Genomic DNA, 15,223 nt, shown 5'->3' on the forward strand with positions numbered 1-15,223 from the left:
GTCTTGGTGTCTAGGCGTTGGTAGACAGTGCCGGCGTGCTAAGGCCCTCCACAATGTGGGCCTTGAGTACTGCCAGAATGGGAGAGACATGATTGAAGAGTCATTTCGCACGCTGCAACTAGTGGCGCCAGCTCTAGAAAAATAAGGAATAACCCAACTACTTGCCTCGGTGCCAACTAAATAGAATAGTATTTTTTGCTTCCTCGCTTCTCTTCGCAACACCAGCTTACATCCAAAGACACATTACTTTATGGTGGGTCCCATAGTAGGGATTCCTCACACTGCAACGTTTTGGGCATCAAGTACGCTTTCTACTACGGACTACGGTGGCCTTTGCTCTTTTTTTTTACCGGCACCACTCCACACCGTGGAGGGCCTCCACAATGTTGTGCTTAGGTGACCCAATAGAGGAGAGATTATATTTGGGCATCACATGTACCACTGTGGCAAGCAATGCTAGTTTGAGGTGATGCTAAAAAAATTGTAGATCGAGCAAATCATCGTCCTGTTCGTTTGGGATTGTTTGGATTATAAGTCGTACTTTTTCAACCAACGAACAGTATTTTTCTTTCACACCAAATCATCAGTATTTTCAGCAGCCGTGGCTTATCAGCCAAACAAGCCCAAACGAACAGGACCCATATGCAGGAACTGGTGCTTCTTCATTAAAGTGTATTCTCTCTTGAGGCTGACGCAAACTTCCGACACAAAAGGCAACGTACATACGGGTTTTCCTCTCTTTTTAGTTGTACTTAAGTGGAGCCCACAAGTGATGCTACAACTATGATGTTTAAGGGAATATACAACCCACGGACAGCTCGTTGTATGTATAATGATGTCACACCACGTATAGAAGGCTAAACAGGCAGCACATACAATAGGTTGTCTGTTAATTCTTTAATGCTTGTATGTAGCCATGATCAAACGTAAATATGATTCATGTATCCACTGTGTTGCTTGTTGAATGTTGATAAATAAAGATCAAACATAAATACGATGATTATGGTTACAATATTTTTCAAAACCATGAATATAAATGACAAATTAATAATATTTATATGTAATAGATTAGATTTTATAATTTTTTTCATCAATCAAATAAAACATAACGACTACACCAGGAAGCTTCACTGGCATTCACATTCACAAGGAAGCAAAAGGATTCACAAATGTCCATACTAGAACTGCAAGGTGACATGTTCACACTTTTCTCAAAAGTCAAAACTAATTCACTGCAAGTCTGAACACTGCAAGTGTTGACTTTCCTACCCATCATCAAACATCACCAACATTCAGCCTCATAGCTTCTCTAGTATATGATCATAGCAGCTTGTTACATAAACTGAAAAAAAATCTAGAGATAAAAATGTATTTACGCTCTTTCACATCAATTATAAACCATCATTTGTATATATATATAATAGATCTTCAATGATTACTAATATCCAGAGTTGCTAAAGTAAATATCTGACATAACAACAATGGATGATTCAAGAGCCATTCAACGACGCTTTGGCCGTCAGTCAGACATGCATGATGTGTACATTTAGGGAGTGGTTAGAACTGCTCCGCTCCATGTTTTTCAGCTCCACTCCACGTTTTTAGCCAAATGGTTTCAGCTCCACGCACTCTGTTCGAAGAAAAAAGGTGGGGTTGTGAGAGCACCTAAAAAGGTGCTCCACGAGCTCCAGTTTTTTGTAGAGCTGCTCCACGGTGAAGTTTGTGGAGCAATCCCAAACACTCCTTAATAATCTCTAATAAGCCCCCTTGAGAAAAAAGCCCACTTTGGTGGAGCTTTGGCTTGCGCCGGTTTGGCTTAACACTAGTGGAAAACGGGCGTCCTCGCGCGCGAGGACTAAGGGCCATGGTGAGTTTTATTAGTATGTGATGCAGATGTCATAGTCGTGGTCATCTGCATAGATAAGGTGCCTTCACGGGTACATAGTTACAATCTGATTAGAGTATAGAAGTGCAGCATATGCTAGGGGCATCGGTGGTCCACACAGGTACGATGGCAGGATGCATATATATACTTCATAATTGTGCATATATGTTACAGATTGGTAATGAGGATGCAAATATGGCTCGACCTGAATCACTTGTGGCGTTGTTCTGAAGGATTTCAGTGGCCACTGACTTTTGGTTCCTGTCTAGAATCATCGAATTTTGATCTATGTAATATACGAAATCGTCATCACGAAAGATGATCTAGGTCTATTAACTATGTTGTGGAGTTATGTATGGAAACTTACTTTTTGGCAGTGGATTTTGATAATGGGGCAGTCTTGGTCTTTCAGATGCTCTGGCCAATTTTGTCTATGTGGGTGGTATGGCGCCTGGTCTTGCTACGCAATGCGTACGGAGGAGAGTGGAGGGGCTGACTCTGGCGCTGGCGGCGGCGAGACGCCGTGGCTGCGCTGGAGGAAGCGAGGGGGATAGAGACAGATAGGGTTAGGGTGCCAGGCGCTCAAGGGTGTCAAGGTGACACAATCCCAGGCTAATCTTATTAAGTTGCAACGTTTGACTCTTATACAATCTGACCCAACAACCTGACGCTAGAATTAAGGAAACTTGTAACCAAATCAAATCTAAACAAACTGATAGCTGACCAAGTCTGGACCCTTGGCCCCTGGCCAATGGTGCCCGTGCTCAGGCACGTTGGTCCCTGGCTCGACGTTCATACGTCTTGCCGACCATAACATCTCTCCCCCCTCGGGAAACAGCTCGTCCTCGAGCTGGAAGGAGGGATGGGCTTCGCGAAACGCCGGTACCGGCTCCCAAGTTGCTTCTGACACCGGCATGCCCGCCCATTCGACGAGGACGTGCCACACGCCGCGGTGAAGTTCTGAGCGGAGAATGCTTTCTGGCCTCTGCAGCGGTCGACCGTGGCGAAGAGGAGGCAGGGCCGGTGCACTGGAGGGCGGTGTACCCCTGAATGGCTTCAGGACGCCGACATGGAAGACATCGTGGATACGTGCGCCCTCGGGAAGCTGAAGACGATAGGCCACCTCGCCGATGCGGCCGGTCACCTGGAACGGGCCGGCGTACTTGGGCGCCAGCTTGCCCCGGCCGCCAGGTACCAGATTCTTCGTGTGGCGGTGGAGCATCCTAAGGAGCACCCAATCGCCGACGGCGAACTCGAGCTCACGGTGGTTGGCGTCGTAGAACCTGCGAGCGTGCTCTTGAGCTTGGAGAAGACGAGCACGCACCTCCTCAAGGAACTCCTCCCGGTTGGCGAACAGGGTGTCCACCGCCTCCGTGCGCGCCTGTCCCGGGGTGTAGGGCAGCAAGTCCGGGGGCGACCGACCGTACACCACCTGGAACGGGGAGGTCTGGAGCGCCGTGTGGTAGGCTGAGTTGTAGGAAAACTCGGCCCATGGTAGCCAATCCAGCCAGTCACGCGGGCGATCACCTGTTAGACACCGGAGATACATGGTAATGGTCTTGTTGATAGCTTCGGACTGCCCATCTGTCTGCGGGTGGAACGCAGAACTCATGCGGAGCTTGACGCCGGCGTGACGGAAGAGGTCGCGCCACACATGACCCGTGAACACCGGATCACGGTCGCTGACGATGGACTCCGGGAAGCCGTGTAGCCGAACGATGTCCTGGAAGAAGGCGCGGGCCACCGACGAGGCTGTGTACGGGTGGCCGAGTGGAATAAAATGAGCGTACTTCGAGAACCTGTCCACCACCGTGAGCAGAACGCTCTTGCCATGGACCTTGGGCAGGGCTTCTATGAAGTCGAGGGAGATGTCCGCCCATACACGCGATGGCACCGGCAGGGGCTGCAGTAACCCGGCCGGGTGTAGCGTCTCCGTCTTGTTCCGCTGGCACACCGCGCAGGACCGCACGAAGTCGCCGACGACGCGGCGGTCGTGCTCCACGAAGAACTCCGTGCGGAGGCGGAGCAGCGTCTTCTGAATGCCCTCGTGGCCCCCCGTGTGGGCTAGCTGGAGGACGTCGTCGAGGATCGGCGATGAGCTAGGCACGAAGACGCGCCCCTTGTGCAGCAGCAGCCCTTCGCGGACACACCAGGAGTCACCGTGGTCGCCGGCGGCCACGGCGTCACGACGCGCGCGCAGGGCGGGGTCGGTGTCCACCTCTCGTCGCAAATCGTCGAAGAGCCGGAAGGTAGGCACCGAGACGGCTGAAAACAGGCCGTGTGCGCCCTGGAAAGGACGGACAGCAGCGGAGCCTCGCCGTCCCGCCTGGAGAGAGCGTCAGCGACGACGTTGGAGCGGCCGGGACGAAACTCCACCCTGAAATCATATCCAAACAACTTGCTAATCCATTGGTGTTGCGGAATTGTAGATAGGCGCTGGTCCAGCATGAACTTGAGGGCGTAGTGGTCCGTCCTTACGACGAACGCCCGCCCCCAAAGGTAGGGCCTCCAATGGCGCACCGCCTGAACAAGCCCGATCAACTCGCGCTCATACGCCGCCACTTTGAGGTGGCGTGCGGCGAACGGCCGGCTGAAGAAGGCTATGGGCGCGCCATCTTGATGCAGCACGGCGCCGAAGCCCGATCCGGAGGCGTCGCAGTCCACGACGAATGTGGCGGCGAAATCCGGCAGGTGCAGGATTGGTGCGGCGGTGAGGGCAGCCTTGAGGGTGGAGAAGGTGGTGTCAGCCGCGTCGGACCACTGGAACGCGTCCTTGCGAAGCAGCTGCGTCAGTGGCGCGGCGATGATCCCGTAGTCCTTGATGAACCGCCGGTAATACCCGGCCAGCCCGAGGAAACCGCGTAGGCCGCGCGCGGCGCGAGGGCGCGGCCAGGACTACACAGCTGCCACCTTGGCCGTGTCCATAGCCACCCCCTCCCCAGTGATGACATGTCCGAGGTAGTGGACCGCCGAGGTGGCGAACGCGCACTTGGACCGTTTGAGGTGGAGCCGGTGCGCGCGGAGAACGTCGAGGACCGCGCGCAGGTGTCAGAGATGCTCCGTCCATGAGGAGCTGTAGATCAGGATGTCGTCGAAGAAGACGAGGACGCAGCGGCGGAGAAACGGCTTGAGGACGTAGTTCATCAACGCCTGGAACGTGGACGGTGCGTTGGACAAGCCGAAAGGCATCACCAGGAACTCAAAGTGTCCGTGGTGTGTCCGGAACGCCGTCTTGTGGACATCTGCAGCAGCAACCCGCACCTGATGATAGCCGGAGCGCAAATCCAGCTTAGTAAAGAACTTGGCGCCGTGTAGTTCATCGAGTAGCTCCTCGACGACCGGGATTGAAAACCTGTCTTTCACCGTGACCGCATTGAGGGCCCGGTAATTGACACAGAAACGCCACGAGCCGTCCTGCTTCTTCACCAACAGCACGGGCGCGGAGAAGGGTGAGGTGCTGGCCCGGATGGTCCCTTGCCGGAGCATCGCCTCGCATTGCCGCTCGAGCTCGTCTTTTTGGAGTTGGGGGGTAGCGGTACGGCCGGACCGCCACTGGCTCGGTGTTGGGCTTCAGATGGATGTGGTGGTCGCACGCCCGGGCCGGTGGAAGCCCCTCGGGTTCGGCGAACACGTCCTGGTAGGCGTCTAGCAGCAGGTCGAGGAGGGCGCGCTCGGAGCCCTTGTCGATGCAGAGGTCTGTGGTGAACAGGGCCGTCGGGGACGCCGCGGCCGGCGCTCCGACGCCGGTCCACACCACCCGGCGACCACGGATGGAGAGCGCCATGCGCAGTGTGGCGAAGTCCCAGAGGATGGGCCCCAACGATCTCAACCATGTGAGGCCGAGGACCATGTCATACGGCGCCAAGGGAATGGAGAAACAGTCCACCGTGAACCGCTCGGTGCCGATCCGCAGCTGAACGTCGCGCGCGAGGCCCTGGCAGTCAACGCGGTCGCCATTCGCGACGATGACGTGGGCGCCCGCGCTGTCGGAGAACTGAAGGCCGGCGCTGCGTGCTGCCTCAGGGTTGATGAAGTTGTGTGTCGACCCTGAGTCCAAGAGTGCCGTGAGCTCGTGGGCGCCAATCTTGACGCGCAGCTGCATGGTGTCGCGCGCCCGAATTCCCGTCGCCACGGACAGAGAGATCATCGGCTTTTCCGGGTCGAATTGGGCCTCTTCAGCCGGGTGCGGCACGTCATCGAGGTCCTCCGGCTCCTCCACGATGTAATCGGGAGCCTCCAGGTAGAACAAACGGGCACATTTGTGCCCGCGAGCGAACGGCTCGTCGCAATTGTAGCAGAGGCCGAGCTTTCGGCGTTCCGCCATCTCCTCGGGTGTGAGCCGCTTGAATGCCTTGGTGGAGTCGGCCGTGGTTCCCGACGCGGAAGCTGGCATGGTCGACGGAGCGCCCCCCGGACGGCGTGCGGCCCGCTGGGGAGCGAAAAGGGCCGGACGTTGTGGCGCGTTGCGACGTTCGAAGGCTCGAGCCAAATACATGGCGTGCTGAAGGTTCTGGGGCTGGTGCATCTCAACATCCACCCGAATGTAGTCAGGGAGGCCACCTGTGAAGAGCTTGGCGCGCTGCAGCGTGGTGAGGTCCCCCGCGTGCGCTGCCCTGGCCTGGAACGCCTCCATGTATGCGTCCACGTTGGCGCCGAACGACAGCCTGGCCAGGTCGGCCAGGTGGTTGGTGTTGAGGGCAGGGCCGAAGCGCTGCAGGCAGTATCGACGGAAATCCGGCCATGTTGGACGGCCGATGTCGGTCTCCAGTACAAGGTACCACTGCTGGGCGACTCCCTTCAGGTGATATGAGGCCATCCACACCTTGTCGACCTCCCGAGTGAGCTGTCCGCGGAAGAACTGCTCGCATTTGTTGAGCCACCCCAAGGGATCATCGCGGCCATCGTACGTGTCGAAGGTGATCTTGTGGTACTTCGGCACAACTGCAGACTCCCCTTCCGATGGCGGCGGCGGGTACAGTTGTGATGGGGCCATGTGAGCGGAGGCCGGAAGCGGCATAGGAGCCACAGCCCCGAACCCTGGAATTGGCGATGGGGAGGGCGGAAACCTGATCTGCGTGATCGGCACCCCCCCGGGCGGTGGCGTTGGCGCCTGGTGGTAAGCCGGCGGTGCCGCGGCCGGGTGCTGGGGATGTGGTGGCACCGGAAGGGACAGCGGCATGGACGGTGCCACCGGTGCCGAGGCGGAGGAGTCCGCAGTGGCGGCCGCGATCTCCGTGATCACCGGTGAGGAGGACGCGGGCAGGCGAGGGACGCCCCCAAACCCTGGCAAGCCGAAGTGAGGGAACGACGGTCTGCCGTCGAGGGCCGAAAGGCGCGCTCCCTGATCCGCCAGGTGGTTGTTCATGGCGGTCATCTGAAGTTGCATGCTGGCCAACATCTCAGCGATCGAGGCCAGGGTGGGTGGCGACGCGGGCGGCGTCGTGTTCACCAGGGGCAGCGACACGCTCGACGTGGGGCTGGTGGTGGATGCGGGTGGGATCGACGGCGATGGAGCAGTGGTGGAAGCGGGGGACTCCATGGGCAGCAATGGAGCTGATACCAGGTTGGTATGGCGCCTGGTCTTGCTACGCAATGCGTACGGAGGAGAGTGGAGGGGCTGACTCTGGCGCTGGCGGCGGCGAGACGCCGTGGCTGCGCTGGAGGAAGCGAGGGGGATAGAGACAGATAGGGTTAGGGTGCCAGGCGCCCAAGGGTGTCAAGGTGACACAATCCCAGGCTAATCTTATTAAGTTGCAACGTTTGACTCTTATACAATCTGACCCAACAACCTGACGCTAGAATTAAGGAAACTTGTAACCAAATCAAATCTAAACAAACTGATAGCTGACCAAGTCTGGACCCTTGGCCTCTGGCCGATGGTGCCCGTGCTCAGGCACGTTGGTCCCTGGCTCGACGTTCATACGTCTTGCCAACCATAACAGTGGGTTTCTTCACTGGTTATTTCTTACTGCATATTCAAAAGTAAATGTTTATCTAGACACTAAGAAGGTAACTCTAAAGATAGAGGAAAAAACTATCATCTAGCATAGTGAGCACCTGGCAAAAAAGGGCATGAAATGTTGCTAACTTTTTTACCTGTGCAGAGGCCTACATCACATGAACAGATCATTAGATGCTTTTGTAATTACATGGATTGCTTCGTATTTCTTCCAGGTTGGACACACCTTTTTGAAATTACAGAACTAAGCAAAAGCAGGAGTGAAATATGGCGGTATGCTTTAGCAATTTCATGTGATATTTGAAGATAATGTGCAGGTCCTCCTCGCCAGTGCTCCTTTGTTGCGTTGATGGTGCAGGAAATCAAACATGAATCAGATGGTAGCCAAGTGTTGACACGTGGCAAACAAAAGCATCAATTAGTGCAGAGAATATATTTTTTCATGGTTACTTATAACACATTGAGAGCACATAGAAAGAAAGGTTGAAGCTTAAATATTTATAACAACATCCAAACTCAGAAAATGTATGAAGTCATCAAGTGTTGGATCTAAACAGTTTCATATGTAAAAAAAAGCAAGCAATCTAAAATTCGTTTACAATAAATATTTTAAAAATATCACCGTCACATAAGGGTAGGACCAGTCACTCACTTACCAATAGACTGCTGCAGCTCCTGTTCCAGGTATCACTCCTTTTACTCTTCCTTTTTATCAGTCCATCCATTTTTTACCTGAGGGGATTCAAACAATGTCGGACTACATACTGATATGTGTTGTTTCCATCTACAATCAAACACTCTAGATCATTACATTCCAATAATTTTTAGAACTTCCAAATGTTCATTTAGTCATATTTTACTTTGTTAAATATATACCCAGAAAAGACATGTTGCATTGGTATCCAAATAAATATGTAGGGAACAGGACAGTGCAACAATAACGGCAAGTGCAATAAACTGGAGCATTACCATAGCAAACATTTTGAATTACTTTTTTGGTCTATTTCCAAGGTTAACGAAAAAATAGAAGTGCAATATATAAACATTTTGAATTACTTTTTTTGATCTATTTTGAATTATGTAACTGGACTTCCATCCCTATTTTTTTACCTCAATCAGGAATCAGCTTTAGATTATACTACCTATGTCACTTCCTAGTGGTGAGTCATGTACCTTCTCCCCCTTAGCCATGAGGCAAGTTGGAGTGTAGTATTTGTTGTCGATGACGTTGGAGAAGAGTTTTGGTGGTGAAGTCGAGTCGGAGAAGTTCATGGTCGGTGACGAAGAGTGGTGGATGGCGATGTTTGCAGCTCCTTTCTTCTTCTTCTCATCATCACTTGAGTCACTATCATTTGACTCCCACTCTTCACCAAGATGAGCTTCACCTCTCTTCTTGCCTTTCTTCTTGCCTTTCTTCTTCTTGTCTTCCTTCTTGCCTTTGTTCTTCTTGTCTTCATTCTTGTTGTACTTGTTCTTCTTCTTCTCATTAGGACAATCGGCTATGAAGTGACCGATTTGACCACACCCATAGCAAAACCTCTTTTTGTACCTCTTCTTTCCATCACCATAGGTCTTGTGGTGGCTTTTCTTCTTCATAAACTTTCTAAGATTTCTAATCACAAATGCAACCTCTTCATCGGAATCTTCTTCTCCACTTGAGGAATCATCCATCACTTTCTTCTTCTCTTGACTTGAACTTTTGTCTTCATGAGCTTGAGTTGCCTTTAGGGCTACACTCTTGTTGTATCCCATTGCACTAGAATTTTGATTATGAGCATTGATTGCATCTTCATCTAGATACTCATGATGCTTGAGCTTTGAAAGGAATTCTTGGGGTGTCATCTCATCATAACCAGGCCTTTCCATGATTACGGATGCAAGCATGTTGTTCTTGGCTATATAAGTTCGCAATATCTTTCTAGCCACCTTGTTGTCATCCCATTCAATACTACCAAGAGCTCTTATGCGGTTGACCAATGTCATGAGCCTATCAAACATTGCTTGTGTTGTCTCACCTTGCAAGAACACAAACCTTTCTAATTCACCATGGCGTAACTCAATGTTGCCTTTTCTCACACTTGTCTCCTTCAAAAGATACTCTCAATATCTCCCAAACACGCTTGGCACTTTCCACTCTATTTACTTTGTTGAACTCATTCGGACTCAAATTTGAGACAAGCAAAGTTACGGCTTGTGCATTTTGATGGAGGTTGAAAGCTTCTTCCGGAGTTATCTCTTTATCTTCATCGGTGAGAATGATCACACCAACTTTCACAACTTTCCAAAGTCTTACGATAATGAGATGCATCTTCATCTTGTAGGCCCAATTAGAGTATCTTGCTCCATCAAAGTGAGGTGGCTTGCCATAGTTGATGGTGGGGAAATGCATGGGTGGACCTTTGATAAGTTGCCCGTAGTTAAAACCGGTGTTGGAGTAGACTCATTTACCATGACTATTTTCTTTAACACCACCAATGTCACTTGCGTTGTCTTTGGTTGCATCATTCTTGCCACTTATAGCATCTTCAATCTTCTTGCTCAACTCTTCATCTTGCTCATCTCATCTTGTATCTTCTTCATTTCATCTTGGAAAAGCTTTACTTGCTCAGCCATCAATTCTTTTGCAATTTGCTTGGTCATCTCGGTGGCATTGGCTTGCATCTTTTCGGTGTCCGACATTGTTCCTTCTCATGCGGTGAAACGCTAAAAGAAGATCCTGCTCCGATACCAATTGAAAGAATCTAACCATGCCTAGAGGGGTAAATAGGCATATCTAAAAATTTACTGCAAATGATAAGTTTAAATTTGTCAACCACTGTCAGAAGTCCCGACAGTTTGGGTCAAAACTCCCGACGTCGTCAGAAGTTTCGACGCAAACTGTCAGATGTCCCGACACCTACATGAACTACGAAAGTAGTGTCAAATTTAACTTTGCGAATAAATAATCTTACAAGCCCACTTCCTAGTGGTTAGATAAAGATGTTGGGTCACTCCCTTTGACGCCGAAATACCTCTAATTCGTAGATCGAGTCTAAACCCTAAGAGGAAGCTTGGGAGAGAGATAAACAAATACAAGTAATTTCGAGCAAATCACAACAACAAGAAGCACGCGGGACACAATAATTTATCCCGAGGTTCGGCAACCCTATAAAGGAGCTTCTACATCCTTGTTGTTGAGGTGACCACAAAGGTCAGAGTCTCTTCCACCTCCTTGCCTCTCTCAAGGAAACAATAAAGGTCACTTGAGTTTTCGACTAAAAAATCAAGGGTAATACAAACTTTCCAATGCTCTTCCACAAGATGAAATCGCTTGGGCCACGCCTAGCCGGCTAGGAGCAAAGCTCCAAGAGTAATAGACGCAAATCCAACCGGCTTGACGAAAAAAATCAAGTGCTCAAACTTGCAAAAATGATTCTCTCACTCAATCCACTCTCCTATCACTCAAATCCTTAGAGAATCGAAATTAGGAGCCAAGGGGAGAGGAGAAGGGAGCCTTGAGTGCTTGGAAGCTGTTTTGGCCATGAGTAGGTTACAATAAATGAGTGAGTAACGGTTAGAAGAGAGGAGAGAGCTATTTATACTCATAAAAAATCCAACCGTTTAGATCTACGTCGGAAGTTCTGACACAGATCTCGGGACTTCTGATCTCAATAGGAAACACTGTAGAAAGCAAGGTCTAGGTCACTGTGAAAACGTCAACGTCGGGAGTTCCAATGCTTGTCGGGACTTCCGACACATGTCGGGAAAGGCTGATACTATGGGTACGCTAAGAGGTCAAGCGTCGGGACTGCCGGCCAGAGCCGGGACTTCCGACCATCGGGAGTGCCGACTTACGTCAGGACTTCCAACGTCAGGATCACCGTGGCTAAGTCACTGGGCACCGGGACTTCCGACAGTCGGGAGTTCCGACTCACGTCAAGACTTCTGACACCATAAGTCACCAAAAAACATTCTACATGTTCGTGAAATGCTAGAGTGTCTCTCTTTTGATTTTGTTATCTTCCTCAGACCATCTAAACTTGCATCCCTCTTTATAGTACGACGAATCCTAAAGTCAAAACAAAAGATAAAAACTTTAGAGAGCGCTTTTAGTTCGCCCGCCTTTTTAACTTCAAGGATTGAGGGATACCATTTTATCTTAGACCAACTCTTTTAAAACTTTCAAGGGACTAAAGCTGCAATATATCTTATTAAGATCTCATTAGTCCCTAATTTGGATGTCATCAATACACCAAAACTCACATACGAGGCAAATGCACTTTCAGAAGGCAAACCTGAAAAGTTGACACCAAATTATAAAACAGAGAACATTCTAGATACATATATATTTGAAGGCACGTTGTGGCCTGGTTTGTAGCGAGGCTTGTCCATGGTGTAAGACATGTAGTTCAATACATCAGGAGAGAGTGCTCTGTAGAATATGTAGGCAAGAACACAAAACGACGAATATGTCTACCAGGGCACTGGATGAATTGTTGTAGCTGAGCAGGGTTCTTGTCAGCCGTCCATAGTGGGGATCAGAAAAGATGAGTTGTTCGTTACCATGCACAATGGGCGTACTATCGAAAACATGATCAGGTATGTGTTTTTTACTGTACCATGTGGATGAGGAAAGGTGCATCTTAGATGGGAAATGCAAATCAATATAAACTATAAAATGTCAGAGTTGATTTACCTCTGCCACATTTCAGTTGATAGTGAACAAATCAAACACAAAGTTTTCTGTACTCTAGAAAACAGGTTGGAAAATATTTGCAGCTATAACAGTCTATATACAGCAGAAATAACAGTAAAAAAACGTTGTTAACTGTATATATGTACTACTTATGGCAGATAGATACTCACACCAGACACCATTGGAGAGCTGTACATGGATTTGTAAGCCAGCAGACCAACAGATGGTCTTTATCAGAACTCACAGATGGTTCCATCTTTCCGGTTAGGATGTCGTAGCACCACCAAAATATGGCAATACTCTTTATCACAAACTGCTCAAGTAATCCAGATAGGATATCATAGCACCACCAAAATATGGTAACACTCTTTATCAGAAACTGCTCGAGTAACCTACATGTCAAAGGAGAATCTAGAATTGGAGAATCAAACAACATTGTTTATTAGGTGATGAGTATTAAGGAAATACCTGTGAGTTCGAAAATCTGTTCGAACATTATATCCTTTCCCAGTTTCATATGCTTAGTCTAAATGTCTATACAAAATATAAAGAATCATCATGTTTTTATTCACATTGGAATTAGTCTATTGTACCTGGACTACAGAAACTAGTGAAAAGAAATTGCAATCTGTAGATCATAGAAGTTGAGTTTACATTCGACAAAAAAGATACATATAAATAGTTTCTCAGCATGAGGTTTCACCCTTCAAAGTGCCAACATTTATGAAAGGTGAGATGGCTAGCTGTATGGACGTGAACTCATCTATAGAAATGAGAGCACTAAAAGAAACCGTCGAAAATACATTAGCAAGTATGCATCGGTATGAAAGTGGCAAGTTCCCATTTATCATCAACATTTCTTTAGATAGTTTAACACACATGATGGATCAAAGAAGAGGCAACAATCAATGTCTTCAAATTAAACAGGGTCAAATCAATAGCTAAGCTCTGTAGTTGAAACTATGCCATCAAGATCAGAACTACCAAAATTAATTTGGGACAGGGGCTGTAGGAGGTGACGTGCCTCCATTATGAGGACTTGATGGACATACTGTGCATGCACGAATCTAGGCATAGATCTATAGTAGTTTCTTAAAACCATGAACAACGGAGAAGGTGAGTAATTTAGCGTACGCTAATTAATCTTTAACGATTACAATGCCATGGTAACTTAAGTAAGCAAAAGGTAATTACTTCTATCTAAGGGACAAAACTATTACAGGGAGAATTGGAATGAACAGCATGTCCATTTTCTTTCCAGCTGCCGGGTGAGTTAATCAAGTGACAAATGTCTTTGGGTGCATGTTCAACGGAGTTCTGAAACAAAGGTCCATGTTCAATATAGTATGTAACAATTATTAACCAGCTAACAACCACTTCAAGAGTGGTACTTGCAGACTGGACGTAAGCATCATCGATCCAGAAAACTTTAAGTATAGCACTGAGATATAAAGCAGCAGCATGGACAAAAGTAAATCACAGGCTGCTAATCAAGAAAGGCACGCTTGAATCACCTTGCTCTTGGTGCCGGCAGGGAAGAGGAGGGCGCTGGTCTCCTGCATCTAGTGGAGCTTCTTGATTTCGGCGGTGGTATTTTCAGAGACGCCACGCCAGGCCCTATCCCTTCATTCGACCATGGCGCCTGCTACGAGATAGGTAGAGAGTGAGGGCAAAGAGAGAGAGGAGATGGGAGTTTACCTCGTGGTCCACGCAGTCACAGGAGGAACAGCGACTTGGTTGCCGCCGCTTCGCTCGCCGGCGAGAGCCCAGAAGGAAGAAGGTGAACGCATCGAGGACGCCGCCACCGTGCGGGTCGAGCACTGCGAGGGCCGGAAGCCTCCGCGAGGAGAGAGATCCGGGAGGGAGAGGGTGCGGAGGAGGCGATGCGGCGGTGGGGGAAGCGGAGGAGGCGATGCAGCGGTGGGGCGCTCTGTCCGCCGGGGGTGCCGGCGTTCCGTGTGCCGCCGCCTCGGGAGAGACGAGAGGATGCGAGTTTTTTTTTTTGTGAGGAGTGGGAGCGATTTTTTTTTTTTGAGGGGAGCCTTACGCCTGGCGACACGTGGGCCAGTAGCGTCCGGTGGAGGTAACCACAGACGTCAGATGCAGACGGTGGAAATCTTTTTTTTGCTAACGTGGGTGCCCTGGCTGCTCGGGTAGCAGCCTGTTGGCTGAGGCTTATTATTATTGTTGACTGATTTAGTATGAGAGAAAAATACTATTTTGATTAAAAATTTATAATCGTTTATGACTCAGCGAACAGGCTGTACGTGTTCCAAATTGAAGGGTTCTAATAAATTAGGAGGCAATTTTTTTTTACTATATCGACTCCAGCTTCTCCATATATACCAGCAAAAAGAGCCGGAGCTGGATGAACCGTAGCAAGCTCTCAACGTCCTCTACATGACTACATCTACATTAAGTCTCCACCTAATCTCAGCACTCGCCACCGTCTCGGCCGAGCACCTCTCGCATCGCCTAACAAATACTAACAAATCCAAATCCAGAAGAATCAATTACAAGCCGACCAGAACCAACCAGGGGATAAACATATACAGATACATAATACCATACCCTAACGGGAGTGGCAAGCGCTACAGTGCAAAAAAGTGGAACGCAAGATGCTGAGCCAAATGCGGCATGCACGTACTTGGCGTCCGCAGCAGGCGCGGCTTCATCAGCAGCAGGACATGTGACAGCAGCGAAT

General features: G+C 49.4%; 1 protein-coding gene across 1 annotated transcript; it reads right to left on the reverse strand.

Moving 5' to 3' along the window:
- Positions 1-4,933: 4,933 nt before the first annotated feature.
- LOC136503918 (uncharacterized) lies at positions 4,934-14,539 on the reverse strand. The gene is made up of 7 exons (XM_066498839.1): positions 14,034-14,539; positions 12,988-13,053; positions 12,690-12,911; positions 9,018-10,595; positions 8,501-8,576; positions 5,238-8,180; positions 4,934-5,146 (listed from the first exon to the last, which is right to left on the reverse strand). Exons 6-7 carry the CDS (start codon positions 7,422-7,424, stop codon positions 4,934-4,936), a joined length of 2,400 nt encoding a protein of 799 aa, XP_066354936.1. The 5' UTR covers positions 7,425-8,180; positions 8,501-8,576; positions 9,018-10,595; positions 12,690-12,911; positions 12,988-13,053; positions 14,034-14,539.
- Between the last annotated feature and the right edge of the window lie 684 nt (positions 14,540-15,223).

This window comes from Miscanthus floridulus, chromosome 14, assembly GCF_019320115.1.
Source record: "Miscanthus floridulus cultivar M001 chromosome 14, ASM1932011v1, whole genome shotgun sequence".
Taxonomy (NCBI): domain Eukaryota; kingdom Viridiplantae; phylum Streptophyta; class Magnoliopsida; order Poales; family Poaceae; genus Miscanthus; species Miscanthus floridulus.